Here is a 17427-nt window from a genome sequence, read left to right on the forward strand (position 1 = left end):
GTAATGCACGTACAAAGAAACATGGCAAGATGTAATCTTGGTGTGGTGAAGAACAATTAAGGCATCATTTTAAAGACATTATTCTAAAACATATTAATTTAGTTGGTGAGAATTGTTAACACTCTATATGGAGCAATGGAGTGAAAGATTTCCCCTAGTAGATACTGAGCTTGTTTTCCTTCTGGATCCATCTTCACCTGTCCATGGTAATTGAGTCTGTAAAACTCTTTAGTGATCATGGATAGGGTCTTTCCCTTGGTTTCGGGTAGAACCATCTGAATATATGAAGCAGTCAGGAGGCACACAGCCCCAAATGGCACAAAGCAATACTGTCCTAAACCACTCTGCAAAAAACACATACAGAGGACATTAAGAAAGAAATCTTATTCTTAATGGGTACTTTGTCAAATTTACAGTTAAAACATCTAAAAATCATTTAAACACAAATGAAATACGTGGCATTTATCTTAACGTTCGAAAATATGACTTTTTCCCCCACAAGTTCTCACCACAAGGAAAGGGAAGATCATCCCAATAATGAAGAGGTTCAGCCACATTAGAGATAGGCAGGACAGGTCGTCGGGTTAAAAATCTCTGTTGGGAGCATTCCAGTCACCCCAGCTACCGTATGAAGAATAGGAACACAGTTTTGATAAATATGAAATGACAGTAGGGTGTTGTAATTTACCTGGTCCCATGCCAAAGCTGAGAATGTAGGTGAAGATGCAGGTCATGCTCAGGTAAGGCATCCAGGTAACCATATTCTATTGGGTGAAATGTAAAAACATAAGTAAAAGTCATAGTTAACCAAAGATGATGTTCATTCAGCTGAACACTCCAGATGACAATGAGGTTAAAGCTGGACATTATGTGTCCACTTTGAGGTTAGACATTAGGTTAGACATTAGCTTGTACATAACCTTCCGTGTGACTATGTGTGTGTGTTGGTAAAGGGAAAAAGAGGTAATACAACACTGAATAAAACACAACTCTAGTGAAAGAGCCACAGTGAAGATCACAGCCCATCAACATCAGCCTCCTACCCAACCTTTCTATTATTAACAGGTTCTGACACACATATTTAAAAATTCATGTTTAACCATGTCATTCCAAACAGAAGTTATTCTGTATTTAGCCTAAATCAGTCTAGCATTCAGGGTGCATTAATTTACTCACATCTCATGCAAGTGGGTCAAAGGATTGCCTGTATTGTTCTGAGACAGTTACACAATTGTTAACAGATGAATGGCAGACTCACACACAGAGTGCAAGTGGTGAATTCACACATCCCAGTGCCAGTGGTCACATACTGAATCTGTCCTGGAGATAGAGCCGCTTGTTGGAATACATTTGATGCATAGAAGTAAATCTGAGGATTGAAAGAAAAAGGTCCTTAATCTTTTGGATTTCTGAGTGTGCAAAACACACACCAGGACTAACACTTGAAATCCCTCTGAAGCATTTTGAGTCATGTTCAAAAAAGTGTTAAGTACAGGAGAGATTGATCAAAGCATGCTTTGCAAGTCACTAAGTCATTTGCTGTTATAGTTTCCTCATTTAAGTTACAGAAAAAGATTCAAATGTGGCTTTTAACTGCTATTAACCACAAATGCTAAGTAACCGAAGGGAATTTACTAAAAAAAATATTTATTTTGCACAATATTACAAGTGAATATATATTAATATGCACCATTTTTAAAGATGAAAATTTTGTATGAATAAAAATGAAATTACCATTCATGTTTGTAGTCAATAAGATCTTTTAATGTTATTTTAAAGTCTCTTATGATTTGGTGCAAGAAACATTTCTTATTATCAGTATTGAAAATTTGTGCTGCTTAATATATTTAAGGAAACGTTATGTACATAAATACAGTATATATATATATATATATATATATATATATATATATATATATATATATATAAATATAATATCTAAAGATATTAACATTAGCATGAAACATTAATTCTTGTGAGCTACTGGGTGTGCTTTCTTAGGTTAACATTCAATTTATGAAGCAATGCACCGGTGATCCAGTTACACTTGAATTTCCACCTAAGTTCCAGGAAATATTGACAGGACTGGACATAGGCAGGGTCTCACCAAGTCATTACTGCACAGTTGCATGGCACTGCTCAGTACCGCCACAGTGATGTGCTGCCAAGCCAGCGAACACTGCGGTAAGTGAAGAGCTCCTATGGCTGTTTGGCACGCTCACCTTTAGTTTCATTCTGCTTCTGCAGAATCTCATCCAGCTCTTCTCTCTGCACCTCACAGCCTCGCAGACGCTGCAGTGCTCTGGAACAAACATGATTAATGGATATAATCATGTGTGAGAATTACATGCAGATTTCCAAAAGATCAGAGATGACAATGAGCCAATTTTGCCATTATTTACTTTCCTTCATATCATTTCAAACATATATTTTTACTTTCTTTTGTGAAACACAATATTTTTTATATGCAAAATAAGTGAATGGTTTACTTTCATTGTGTGCAAAAGCAGCTTTGACATTCTGGGAAAGAACCTGATTATCACATTAAAAGTGTATACATATATTTATGCCAACCAAAAATCTGGAGATGGTAAATTTTTAAATTTATATCATATTAAAATAAGTCTAAATGAAGATAAATAAAACAATTTGTATGAAACATGAACTTTAATATTATACTGTATAACAACAAGATTAACTGCACCTCCTGAAACTTACAGACACTGGCCCTGCTATCAGGGCCCCAATAAAGCCACCCAGTGAGAAAATGGAAACAATAAAGGTCCATATCAGTGTGACTTCATAAGCCCCCAACTGTATTCCCCATCGCTCCATAAATGTCTCATTGGCAAAGTTCTGAATGACCTGCAGGAACGAGCACAGAACAGAAAACTAGCAATTGGCCTTAACAGACAAAGAGACTACTAATATGACATAAATGTAAACATTTTTACTCTTTCACAAGCACAATTTAATTTCTAAGTGTCAACATATGATGTTATGTATGAACCTACAAAAAGGATTTTAAGTGCCTTGATGTGATCAACAAATGAATTTTAAATGTATTTTTTTTAATAATATTTTACTCAAATGTCATTATTAGTCGCATTTATATGATTTTACAGTGGAACTAACAGCTATTTATTTAATTTAAAAACAAAAAGCAGACTAAAGAAAAATAACAGCAGCAATTATGACATAAACACTCTATCTTCTTTCCCTTTGTGGTCACGCTGTCTTCTTTATAAGTACTAATAATGCTTTGAGAAAAATAATCCAGAGGATAAAATCTAAGAACTGAGAAGGTAGTTGTCATTTGGGCTCGCCATTAAATGAGGCAGTAATGCTCTGAGAAAGGTGCGTAGAAAAGAGTTCAAGACTATGACACACGTCTATAACAGCCAATAAGTAACCTCAGAATACAACCAACCACCCTCCTGACTAGATAAAACAATGAGAAAACCTGTTGAATTAAACTATACTGTTCCATGCAGACATTGGCATTGTATCCACTTTCAAGTCCATATCCATTTAAAAGAAAAATTAGATGATATTAAACTAGTTCAACTCCACCTATCAGAATATAAATATAACTGTAGGTACTGTAAAACTGAATAGTTACATATTGTTATTATTATTATAATTTGTTTTTAAATACAAATAAATTTCAGGTTGTTTTACATTCAATCATCACATGTACTTGAGAAATATTTATGGTATCGCAGTATATAGAACAGGAGTAATAATATTAGACCATATCCCTGCATTCCATTAGGGGGCAGCATAACATTATCATATTTTTGCACTCTTGAAGTTTGCACTATGATGTTGAATTGCAAATAAATAAATAAATAAGTACTACATAAATAAAGAAATGAAGGAATAGGCAAAAGCTTGGTTTATGGTTGGCCTATGAAATAAATTAGTATTTAACAATTTGGATCAACTAAGAAAATGCTTAAAGAGATGAGTTAAGGTAACACAATAAAATGCTTAACTCACCCTAAGACCTGGACATTTGGGTTCTTCCCCTTATGTGTTGTAACAGCAGACCACAAAGACGATCTATGGTTTCTCAATGGTTTCTCAATCTAGTCTTGAGAAACCATTTTAACCAGGTACGGTAATATGCCTACCTGTGGGAGTGTAGCCTACGCCACAAATACAGTACAGTAAAGGTAAACACAACAATTAAAATAGAGATCAGATGTAGCCAGGTCAGTGTAACCAGGACCCTAAATCTTTTTAAAGACATTACTAACCACAAAAAAAAAAAGTTAAAAAAAGTGTATCTCACATATTTTAGTAGACGTTTAACAATACATTTAAAATTCAACTCACTATGTAGGTTCTGAATATCAAATAAAAAAATGCATACTTAAAGAAAACCAAATAAAATAGTTAAGTCATCATTTATATAATAAATGATATATTATATATATAAATATATATAATAAAATAGTTACAGGGGTTTAAATAAAAATATTACAACACTCCCTGGTCTCAAGCAAATGCACGCCTCTCTTTGGCGCACACGAGTGCACGCGCGCACAAGCACACGCACGCACAACAGAAGGATGTCAAAGGAGTGGAGAAGGTTCTGAGCTATGACTGATTATTAGTGATGTGGTTTTGTAGTTAACAATGTTTTACCTCTTATCTGTATCATAATAGTTAATTAGAAAAAAAAATACAGTTAGGGCTTTATATGACGTCAGTGGTAAGACGGTGGTGCTCAAGTTAGACGTCAAGTTTAAAATACCTGAATCGACGCATGGCGTCTTTTGTCGAGAAAGATTCATGAAACTGTGAAGAAAGAATCACACAGTTTTACTCTGGAATTCAGATTTCCTTAAAGTTGGCTAGAGTAAACGTTTTAATATAAGAAACGACGCTGCGAATCCTTACCACCAAGCCACCTAAACGCCTTATAATGATGTATCGTGCTTTTTGGGATACAATATTCCTTCTCACCGGTGAGTAAAAATATTTGATGTTGTGTTCATTCGATTTAACAGTTACTGCTATTATTTTTATTAAGTAAATAATAATATGCATAAATTATTGAGGCACTAATGCAAACTATTAAAGTTAAACGTTTGAAATATAAAGAAAACAACAATGTCGCCACATTTTTAATATAAGAGAGGTAGATGTTTGTAGCGTCATAATTTTACAGTCCTCTAATCGTCAATATATATATAAAAAAAACAATGATATTAGGGGAAGTATGTGAAGTGACTATCTCCTGACACCCACCGTTTCATCCTCATCAACTTTAATGACAGACTTATTAGTAATGTCCAACATATAATTATTCTGGTTTGTTGTAAATTTTTTGTTTGTTTGTTTGTTTTTTAGCTGTATAGCATGAATAATGTGCTCTCAGTGTTTATCCAAGTCATGGAAGAAGCAGTGGTTTGCTGTCCTTTTTTGTCCAGCAGCTTATTTGGCTCATAAGTCTTGCTTCTAACGAGGTTAACAGAGCTTAGTTTAAATATAGAGCTATTCTTTAGTGTCCATCTTTTATGGCTTTGTTTCTATAATCAAGCCAAGTTCTTAACTCCGTAAACAATTTTGATTAGAGAAATTCAGTAAAGGTTACCGAAGCAATTTTAAAATCAGCAGGACATGATGTCTGTTGTTGCTTTCTGTGCTTTTAATATTAAGCAAATGTTAATATGCATTCAATCATGACCAGGCAATTTTTCTGATGCAGGATGCTCTGTGGTAAAGCATCATAACAGTAAGGCTTTCCGTAAAGCTAGTTTGAAACGTGTTGTGATAATATTTCATATGAATTTGATTTGACTTAATGCCCCATAAAGTCGCTAGACTCGCTACTTTTAATGACTGAGTGATTGTATCTGTACTGTAAGCAGCTGTTTTGGTTTTTTTAAGGATATAGGCAAGGTTTCCTGTGATCAAGGTCCCATAATCTCAGTAAGCGATTTTGGTACAATGATGGTTAAGGAACGGCAGATGGTAAGTTAAGCAAACCCTTAGAAGGAATATCCTTGCAATGATAAGAAAGGGTTTTCTTAACTTAAAGGGCTAGGTCACCCAAAAATACAAATTCTCATGCTCATATTGGTCCAAAACTGATACAGATAGATTTAAATATTTTGAGATATGTCTCTGTATTTTTTTATTTTTTTTTATGTCCTTACAGTGGATGAGTGGACTTTACTTAAAAATAGATTCTAGATTTATAGGCTGTCAATCTTTAAAAACATATATGTATATTTATCAATATTATTAGCATTTGACATAAATTCAGTTGAGAGGCCTTATTAGGTGTATTTATATAGTGACATAATTTAATAGAATTAAATTGACAGCCAGTGTCAAAAAAATATTATTTTTCAAGAACTGATTGTTCTGTATCACTGTCTAATGCCTACATAGGCAGCTACTTCCTAACCATCATGGAACCATCATGGAGAATTTGGAACACACTATAATAGACAGCATCTCTAACCCCTAAACAGAGAGCTCTTTGCAAGGGTTGCTCGACTAAATGTTTTCACTAGTTTGGCATGAGTGTGTTGCTAAGCAAATAGCACAATACTCTAATTGGCATATCAGAACTTTCTGTTTTTTAATAATAAACATTTTCTTAACTCATCTTGGATTTATTTTCCACTGAGCTCATTGCAATGCAATTCTACGCATATATGATACATTAAAACTCTATCGCTAGATAAGTTTTAGAGCAGAGCAATACATTTTGGGATTTGTGGTGGTTCTTCCATTTTCTGTAAATGTACGAGTGAATTAGTTACGCCATGTTAACGATTCCTCCGGCAGTGTCTTACCTGTGTATGCGGAGAGATCCGCATCACAAATCCACTTTAATTTATCTTAACCCAGCCATTCCCTTGTAGCTCTTAAAATAGTCTGAAGGTCAGAAGTCAGTTGCTCCCAATGATGTTCCAGGGCATTTTAATTGATCTCTGAGTCTAAAGCAGGTGGGCTTTAAGTAGCTATTTCTCATTTGCACTGGACGCCACTCAAGCCTTTTTCTCTCTAGTGTGTGATGCTGTTGTTCCGCTGTTTTCTCATTGCTGTAACGGTCATGAGTCTGGCAATTTTTGACTTTGTTGGATCCTCATTTTCCCATTTGGGTAAGGTGTTCACAATACTAGATTCCACAGAGGCAGTAGCAGTGACATTTGAATAGTTTTGAACACCTCGTCCTCTTCTATTTAGCTGTTCTCAACGACAATAGAGTTCCATTGTGGTGCTATTGTTTTTGAATATGTGCTTGCTGTGTTTGATTTGTAGGATCCCTTTTTACATATGGGCAGGTGCAAGAGAATTCTACCTCAACAACAACCATTGCAACCACCACCACAACAACTACCACCACGACCACGACCACCACCAGCAGCACGACCACAACCACTACTACTTCACGTGTCAAAAGTATGCTCTGTCTGCTTTTTCCTTTATGTTTAGCTCATTTTGGGTTTCACAGGCTAGAAATCCCATGTGTATTTTTTGAATCAGTGAATATGGAATATATTAAATATTAGACCACATCCTCATAGAAATTAAAAAGAATGTTGAAGTCGACATTATATGAAAACTTGATGATATCAATCATCCTATGGAAATTACAGACTTCTCTCTGGTGATGTATGCCAGACACCTCCAATCATTTTGTCTGCTTAAACACTGCTCCTCAACAATCAACTGCAATCATTCATTAATTTTTCAGTGCAATGGCCACATTTCAAAATCTTATCAACAATGATGTAAATTCGTAAATAATGCTATAAACCTTCTTTTTTTCATAATGAAATCACACGTGGTATTAGTAGGCTGCTAATACAAAGGCAGAAGCTTTTAACCATGGTCCTTTATTTATTATACTGCAAACAGTTTTCATCCAGTGTAAATACCTTCTACAGGCCAAGCTCACAATGATTAGAAACAGGAGTCTGTCAATTTCAAGAAATCCCCTCAGATCTTGACCGCTAGTCCTGGCTAAGTCTAGCTATTTATTGTCTTACACCATGTCTGCTTTTGTGCTCTCTTTAGATCAAAAGTGTGCCTTAAGGGAGGATAGAGTCTGAGAAAGGGGCAGCCTTGAAAAGATAAAATCTAAAGGGCTGTGATCTATGTACGAAATCTTCTAATTCTGATTCACTGAGAACTTAGAATTATTTTCTATCTTCCACTTCTTCGGTTCTTCAAGATATAACAAATTTGGCTCCAGTTTTGAAGGCAATAAAAGCTGGAAATGTAATATAAGTAGATCATTCTGTTTGTGTTGAAGCGGGTTCAGTAATGATGTAGTAAACTTGTGTTATGTTCACAACTCTATGAGGAACTGAGTTACTGGGCAACAGTATTAATGGTCATCAGGCATAACATTTGCAAATAATTTTTAAGGAATTCTTGCATAGATCTTTGTATTTTATCAACCAAGAAATGGTGATTTATGTCCATATTAAACCCAGGTTCTTTTATTTTGTTTTGTTTGCATACATTTTAGAATTTATAGCAGCCGCTGTCCACTCTCACTTCGATGACTGCCCTGACTCCCATAACCACTTCTGTTTTCATGGCACATGTCGCTTTCTCATACTGGAGGAAACACCTGCATGCATGTAAGTTCTAAGATTGTCTTATTTTCTAATTGGATTATTTTTTTCCATGCATATTTCCGGCATTCTGACTTTCCGTAGTCTGTTAACAATCTGCATGTTCACATTAGCCTTTTCAAATTTGATAATAAAGAACTGCATGTTTTTAAGGAGTCAAAACTGATCTGTATGTTCAAGCAGTCTTATGTTATTTTTATATATATTTCAGTCGTTATAGTGCTGGTTTTGTTTTACAAGAGCAGTTTACAACATGCTTTTAGAAGGTTGGAAATTTGACTTTAATGCTGTCACTACCAACTTTTTATATGAAATACTCACTGAAAAAAAACAACATTACAGAATCCTAGTACTGTGATTGTTGTTTGGGTCAGATTTTTTTATTCATTTATTTTTTAATCTCATTGTATCTTTTGTTCTCTCTGGTCAAACAACATATATTTTCATATAATAATGGGATTAAACGGCTAAACATTCTGACATACATTTTGATTGCTGACTCACTTGGATAAATTCTTCTGGATAAATGCTAACAGCATCTTCGTTAAGCTGTCCTTGTCAAGACAAGAGTGTTTTGTCCTTTGCTAAATTGCATTTCCATGTATAAATCTGGCACAATAGCAGTATTCAACTCCGTGTTGGTGCTTGTGTCTAAGTTGGTAGGAGTCCTCCTGTTTTCAAGGAATTTATTGTTTTTTCTATGTCCATATCATTATGTAGTAGTTCACCACAAAAGTCAAATAAATTGTAGTCAGTTTGAATTTGATTTATATTATGAACATGATACTGGCAGGGTCCTCATTCTGAAATGAAATGCTTTTATGAACATTTATTAAATATACTTATGATTTGCAGTGTTTATTTTCATTTTTGGTTTTAGTTTTATAAAGCTCCCTTTTCAATTATAATAAAAATCACTCTTGTGCATTTTTGTGTAGATGTCATCCTGGCTTTGTGGGCATGCGATGTGAACATGCAGACCTCTTGGCAGTGGTGGCATCTAACCACAGGCAACAGACTGTGGCCACCATGCTGGTGTTGTGTGTGGTGGGCAGTGTTCTACTCATGCTGCTGTGCACTCTACTAAAGTGAGTATGATTCATTTAAATCTACCCATTTATCTGTATTTATTATTCACTTTTTTAAAAATAGAGTAAAAATGTAATAATGTGAAATATGATTGAAATTTAAAAAACTATTTTCTATTTAAATACATTTTCAAATGTAATTTATTACTGTGACAGCAAATTATTAATTAGTCTACTCTTATGTGTCACATGATCCTTCAGAAGTCATTCTAATATGCTAACTTAATGCTCAAGAAACATTTCTTATTATTATCAATGTTGAAATCAATCTTATGCTTCTTAATATTTTGTGAAAACTTTAATACACTACCATTTACCATTTATTATTAAATAATAATAATAATAATAAAATAAAGAAACCTTTTATTCAGCCAAGAAACATTATATTTCTATTCCAAATAATGTTCTTTCGATCTTTGTATTCATCAAAGAATCCTGAATTATATATTTTTTTAATCACAGTTTCGACAACAATATAAAGTAGCAAATAAAATTTTCAACATTGATAAAATTGTCAATTATTATTAATTGGTCAACAATAAAAATTGAGCACAAAATCAGCATATTAGAGTATCTGCAATCGTGTAACATTTACAGTACAAACAATGTTTGTATGTAGAACTGTATAAAAAGTATGATCTCATTATAAGCATTTAAGAGCGTAATATAATCTAATTACAAGGGCTTAATTTATTTATTATGAATCCCAGCATATATCATAATTTCCCCAGAGCAGGTTATTTGTTGGGTTTATTCTGTTATCTGTCTTTCTGTCTTTGTTGAATTAACTGTGCAATACAATTTTTGTGGAAGGAGAAAGAGGTCATTTACAGACTTCACACATTGTCTTTCTAGTTGTTGGTGGAGACGGGGTGGTTGTGGGCGAGGTAACACCATTTCGTGTTGGTCAGAGAAGCCTAGGAGTATTCTGACGGGTGGGACATCCTGCTGTCACTCAGAAACAGGTATTCTGGTGCTATATTTCCATTTTTACACAACTTTTTGCTGAGCTGTAATGTCGCGTGTAAAGTGTCATGCAGTGTCTAATTATGATCATCAATAGGGGGTGTTTGCATACTGAGACCAGCATATGTGTGAGCCCTTTAACTTTTAATGGTCTATGATTTGTCTTTGCTCAAGGGTTTAAGCTGTTAGTTTAGCCATCTGCTGTCACTCTGCCCTAAGATTGTCAGAGACTACAGTAATAGTTGGTCATGGTGAAACAAAGACTAATAAACTTTTATTTGAAATGTGTAGGGCATTAAATGTGTCAGTGCGTTCAATCGGTTCTTTTGTTTAACTCGTAATTAAGCCTAATTAAGATACAAAGATTAAATGTGAAATATGTAAATTATAAACACTGCCAGTTTTGACACACCTACATACAATTTACTGTTAGTTTAAAATGTAGAAAATAAAAATTATAAGGATTGGGGGAATTTTTATTATAGTTTAAAATAAAGTATTTCTACTTTCATACATTTTAAAATGTAATTTATTTCTGTGATGCAAAGCTGAATTTTCCCATCTTCAGTGTCACATGATCCTTTAGAAATAATTTTAAACTTGCTATTTTGGTGCTCAAGAAACATTTCTTTTATCTTCAATGTTGAAAATAGTTGTGCTTATTGATATTTTTGTAGATACATAATACATTTTTCGTTAGGTTCTTTGAAGAATATAAATTTATTTGATATAGAAATCTTTTGTAACAAACTTTAAATGTTTTACTCTCTACTGCCTTTTGAACATTTTAATGCATTATTCTGCAATTAAAGTATTATTAAATTAAAGTGCTTTAAAAAATGCTGATGTCAAACATTTAAACAGTAAAACAAATAATAAAAAAAGAAACCGTTTGTCTAGATCCCACTTTATTTTAAGGTCCAATTCTGACCATCAACAAACCATTAACTACGACTTTTGCCTCATTCCTAATTTGCTGCTTGTTAATATTTAGTAAGATAGTTGTTAAGTTTAGGTATGGGATACGATTAGGGATGTAGTATATGGTCATGCAGAATAAGGCATTAATATGTGCTTTATAAGTATTAATAAAAGCCAATATGTTAATAATAGGCATGCTAATAAGCAACTAGATAATAGTGAGTGTTTCCTTTGTCTACAAAACTATTTGAAAGTAAATCCTTAAAGGGATAGTTCACCCAAAAATGAAAATTACCTCATGATTTACTCACCCTCAAGCCATCTTAGGTGTATATATGGCTTTCTTTTTTTCAGACAAATGCCATCAGAGTTATATTAAAAAATGTCCTTCATCTACTAAACTTTATAATGGCTCTAAATGGTGGTTGAGATTTTGAAACCCCAAAAAGTGCTTTCAGAAATATATCCATGTTTAAAACTTTATTAACTTAATTTCTAAAACTTTATTAAGCTCGGGTGAGAAGTGACGAATGTGGAAGTGCAGAGGAGAGAGCAAAACAAAACCCCAGTCATGAACAATAAGTACAAAACAAGGATTTGCAAAAAAAAAAAAAAAAATTAAATATAAGCCAACTGGATTTCCTTTGCTATTAATAAAGCTTGGCTCCTGCGAGACTAGCATATTCTCACTGGAGCTTAAACTACATCTTCGTCCTCGCCACTCTCCTGTGAATGTGTGTACGAGTTTATAAAGTTTTAAATATGGATATATTTCTTACACACATGCATCACTTCACTTCAGAAGGCCTTCATTAACCCCTCGGAGCCACGTGGAGCACTTTTTATGATGGATGGACATACTTTTTTAGGCTTTTAAATCTCAACCACCTTTTACTGCCATCATAAAGCTTAGAAGAGCCAGGACATTTTTTAATATAACTCTGATTGCATTCGACTGAAAGAAGAAAGTAATATACACCTAGGATGAGTGGTAAATCATTGGGTAGTTTTCATTTTTGGGTGAACTATCCCTTTAAGTTTTTAGATCAAAAGGTTTTTAAGAACGATTTTGAAAAATGATTCAGTAGAGTGTCCAAACTTTAGCTTGGTAGCATATTTCATGTTATGTTGTGAGCATATGTTCCTTGTTTTAGTGGGCAGATTATGTGTAATCACTGGAGGAACTGAATATCCCCAGACATAATTACACAATTAGAAATGGAATTGTTGGAATTTTGTCCATACAAATACCCTCAGTTATCACTGCCAGTCTGCTCAACAGTGCTGCTTGTTGACAGAGTATTGCAAAGCTTTAATTAGATTTGTCAACGGGACGTTGTCACATAGTTTGTCAGCATCGTCAGGCATTTCTAATTGTTAGGTAGAACTGTGCCTGTGTTTCCACAGTAACATATCAGTACATTTGCATGTCATCAGACTATGGCGAAACATTGTGTCATGTTTGTCTTACATGTGTTTGTTTTGTCAATTTTCTCTTCCACTTCCTACTTATTGTCTTCTCATCTCATCAGAAAATGTTCCTTACACACAAGGTATTAATTTGAAAAGTGTTTTGGAGTAGTTTGATCAAACCCCTCTGCCTTTCCTCCTTATAGAATCTTATTATGTGAAAAAAAGGCTTCTACATGACTTGCAATGACGTAATCCTTATATGTTTCATTTTTGTCTATTCCCATGCAGTGGTTTGACATGAGTTTTCTGGAGCTCATGCAGGTGCTCTCTTAAAAATGAGACTAAAAAATATTTCATCTTACTCCTGGACTTCACTATGACTGCGTTTCTCAAACTACAGAGAGTTGAGAGACAACTGAGAGCATTTCGATGTGGACAGTGGGAGAACCCAAACATGGAACTTTACATTCAGACTGACTGAGTCATTCCTAAAAGGATATGGATTCTGGAACAACAACAGCAATGACAAGAGTTCAAGATGGAACTCAAAAACTGAGAAACTCTGAAAGAAGAACTCAGAACAAACTACATGGAACTTAGCTACAGCATCCAGTGATGTAGACACATGGCCATTTGGAATAAGGTACGGATCTATGGCCCAAAAAAAAAAAAAACTTTGAGAGAGGTTATAGAAAAATCATTCTTACTAACAGAGCTTATCTTAAAGCTATAATTACCTTTATAGATGTATAAGACAACATTTTCCCAGTTTTTGTCTTTTAAAATACTGTAATCATAAAAAAACACTGATAATATGCTATTAATGAGATGTGAAGCTCACTAAAAAGTACTTTAAGATATACTTTTTAACAAGGATATAATATCACATTATTTTCTGAATCACATTATGGATAAAGAATGGGAGATTACTTAACATTAACGAGTAGCATGTAATATTAAAACTACAACAGACTCTTTTGCCAATTTATTTGAGCTTGATCTCCTTATAATGTTGATTAAAAATTGTAAACAACTTTTCATAGATTAACAGCAAACATGAGACACTATAGCCGGCTCTGAGGGACAAATAATTTATTTTACATTTATAATTACATTTTTTAAAAAATACAAATATTGGAAATGTATGATAAAACCATTCACAAAAATGACATGTAACTTGAAGTTATGCATAGATTCACAAATCCCACAAAAAAATTGTCTTCATGCACAGAATTTGCTTGTTCGCTATCAAAAATTTGTCAGGATCAGTAGGGTAAATGATTTAGAATGGGAGCCTCAGTATGTTCACTATTTTTAGCCGTGTTATGACGTCACATAACATCTGCATGTTCACATATGGAATAATTGGATGCATGTCTTATCACATAATTACACACATTTCATTGTGCTCTTCTTGTGCAATGTACATTTCAAACACGCTGTGAATACAGTCACCTTTAAATCTGCACCTATATTTTTCATGATGGATGTTGGTGATGGCTATAGTGCATCTTTATTCACGCACTTAAAGAATAACACTTCACTGTATCTTAATTGCCTAATTCACTATTATAATGTTTATTGGGGCACACATATGCATACAGAGGCTCAAACCATTATTGATATTACTCAGTTTGATGCATGCTGTCCTTACCAACTTATGCTTATAAAGATAGATGGAAACTTTTACACTGAAATATTTTAATCCATATGTTCGTTGTTTTCTCATTATCTTATTCTGTCCTCAAGCTTTTGCCAATCTCATGTTATAAAACGAATGTTGAGTGACCGTTAAGGTCAGAAGGTTTATGTATAAAGTATGCCATTGTAGGTTTTATTCAATCTAAACCCTTCTCAGAAGCTGGCAAATGACTGATCTAGCACAGAGAAAGATAGAAAAAAAGGCTTATTTTTGGCCATGTTACTGAAATCTGATCACTGCGTGAAGCCTCATGAAATATTTGATATAATGATCCCAAAAGTCATCCAAGTAAAAAATTTAACGCTTACGCTGTCAGCACGGACAACATTTGTGAATGATTTTGATCAGCCTGAAAAAAGAGATTCAGGATGATTTATCTATATTTATTTATTGATCTACGTGACTGATCCTGATATTTCACTTTAATTGTAAACATAAGGACTGAATATAAAATTCACAAATAGAAGTTGAAAAAAAAATGTGGGTGAGTGTTAAACCTACGATATTCCAAATGTAATGTTTTTTTGTTGAGGAGTTTGTTAAAATTGTAAAGCAAGCATTGGGAATTTCGGATTGAACAGTTTTGTAACATGCAGTCATTGCATAATTTCCATATGTGGAATTACAGTCATCCATGATGATTATGATGATGTCAAACCTAAAGACTAACGGATGAATTGGTCTTAGCACTAGAGATGATGCTCAGTGTTGCATCTCTTGCTTTGTTCCAACTGAATCCTGTTTCAACCCGATTAGTAGCTTATTGACTGACGTTTGTGTATGGTATAATGTAAACACCATCTGTCGTTCTATTGAAAATACTGTCTTGTTTCATGTTGGGGGAAAAAATTGTGGGGAATATTGTTTTGGTTGTACTGTATGTGAAGAATGAGGTGTTTTCTCTGATCATCAGTCAGGCATGAAGGTAAGAGTTAAATGATTCCAATAGGACTGTCACATGCTTCACTGTATGACATTTTGTTGAGTGTTTTGACCTCTGTCTAAGTTTGCATATTTTTCCAAATATCACAAAGTGCAGCAAAATCTGGACTGGACCTGATTCTTACCTATCGTAATTTTTCATTTCATCACACTTTTTATGAAGCATACTTTTCCTCCTTGCCAGTTATAAACTCCACTCTGTTTATTTATATCCTTCATCATCTGAATATTTGAAAAGGGTCAAACAGAGCCAGAGTGCTCTTTTTGCTGCAGGTAAAGCTCCGCTCCTTTATTTACTTACTCAACAATTTATTTATTTATTTGTTTGGCTAAACCTTTTGTGAGATGAGGGGGAAGGCCCCCAGAGATCATGACCTAAAGCAGTTGAGCTTGCACATGAGTGACCACATGAAGTTAAGTGCCTGCTTGACTGGCATTGCGTGACTATTTTTTTATTCACTTGTAATTTACCGTTCGCTTTTTGTGGTCACAGACTATTTTTTGCTTCAATTCTTTCCACTTATTTTATTCTATTTATTTATATAGTGCCCCAGTAAAGAATCCATACTTGATAAATAGATGCCTGTAAAGAAACTTTAACATCCATGGAAACTTTCCACAGCATAAAAGTTTAATTATGTTGGAAAAAAGAATTTTGATTATTAAAATGCTCTTCACAAAATGGTTCTTTAGTGGAACTGTTCACTGAAAATGGTTCGTCTGTGGCATCAATTTGGAAACTTTTTTTTTTTAACCTTTATTTTTGTCATTCTTCTCATCTTTATTTGGCGTATTTCATCTTAACTGCTCTTAACCTCGATCTCCTCTCCCTTTCTTCTTATTTCACGATCCTCTGTTGATTTGGTTTCTCAATCCCATTAAGGTTTTCAATTGGATTGCAGCACAGCCCCTCATAGCCGACTGGCTGAGCCTCTAAAGCCAGCTTTGTTTTAAGCGCTCTGCTGAGGGAACTGAATACACACAACACGCTTACAGAGCAGCGAGATAGAAACACAACAGAAAGGATGTATTCCAGTTGTCGATTATGTGAAGATCGCCTGAGGAAACACTCTGTATAGGCAGATGGAAGTGCACAGTCTGTGTCCTACTGCTGTTTGCCCTCATTTCATAATCTTCTCATCCTAATGCAAATTCCACAATAATTGAAGAGCATAAACGTTATTCGTGGTTTGTTTTTTCCCCCGCCATTCTAATTTTTGGACTAATTTTCATCTTTTTGACTGTACAACCATAGCTGGTATTTGTGCTAGAGCAGATGGGGAGGAATAAGAGTATTTGGGTATTAGGGTTAAATGATCTCCCTCTCCACCAGCCATCCACAGCCTCTACAGAAACTACCTCTATTGTCTTTAATATTATTGTCTGTCTGAACTATTTCACTGTAGAAATGATTTGCAAATGGCAAAAAGAAAACAATTAGACTAAATAACAACTTTTGTTTGTTTTTCAGATTCATAAGGTTTAGTTAATGTCCCTCGATCAGTACACTATAAGACACTTACTAATGCGCCATCTGCTGTTTATAGAGGAAATAAGTAGTTATGAATTTTATTATTCAATTTTATTTTTAGCTATTTAACAAAATATTAATTAACTAAATTTATATACACATTATTTGAATTATTATTTGTTAATTGAATTAAAGAAATGCCTGAAAGAAAACGTATTCTATGTCAGGACAGAGCCGGATGAGATTGTTAATTAGAAATATTTAGCAAATAATTATGTGATTTGAAAATAGAGAAAAGTTGTGTAGGGTTTC

General features: G+C 34.0%; 1 protein-coding gene and 1 pseudogene across 1 annotated transcript; one reads left to right on the forward strand and one right to left on the reverse strand.

The window, feature by feature from the left end:
• Positions 1–2206, reverse strand: LOC113050426 (solute carrier family 2, facilitated glucose transporter member 11-like; annotated as a pseudogene).
• A 2310-nt stretch (positions 2207–4516) lies between these two features.
• Positions 4517–17424, forward strand: LOC113050427 (protransforming growth factor alpha-like). The gene is made up of 6 exons (XM_026213366.1): positions 4517–4976; positions 7288–7428; positions 8504–8618; positions 9551–9700; positions 10556–10665; positions 13289–17424. The coding sequence occupies exons 1-6, from the start codon at positions 4934–4936 to the stop codon at positions 13294–13296; spliced, it is 567 nt and encodes a 188-aa protein (XP_026069151.1). The 5' UTR covers positions 4517–4933; the 3' UTR covers positions 13297–17424.
• Positions 17425–17427: the final 3 nt, after the last annotated feature.

This window comes from Carassius auratus, chromosome 31 (genome assembly GCF_003368295.1).
Source record: "Carassius auratus strain Wakin chromosome 31, ASM336829v1, whole genome shotgun sequence".
Lineage (NCBI taxonomy): Eukaryota > Metazoa > Chordata > Actinopteri > Cypriniformes > Cyprinidae > Carassius > Carassius auratus.

Bases quoted from the DNA above. Each gene is read 5' to 3' on its own strand.
- LOC113050427 (XM_026213366.1), top strand. From the start codon at position 4,934: ATGATGTATCGTGCTTTTTGGGATACAATATTCCTTCTCACCG. The intron at 8,619-9,550 runs GTAAGTTCTAAG...ATTTTTGTGTAG, and splicing joins GAGGAAACACCTGCATGCAT to ATGTCATCCTGGCTTTGTGG. The intron at 9,701-10,555 runs GTGAGTATGATT...TTGTCTTTCTAG, and splicing joins CTGCTGTGCACTCTACTAAA to TTGTTGGTGGAGACGGGGTG.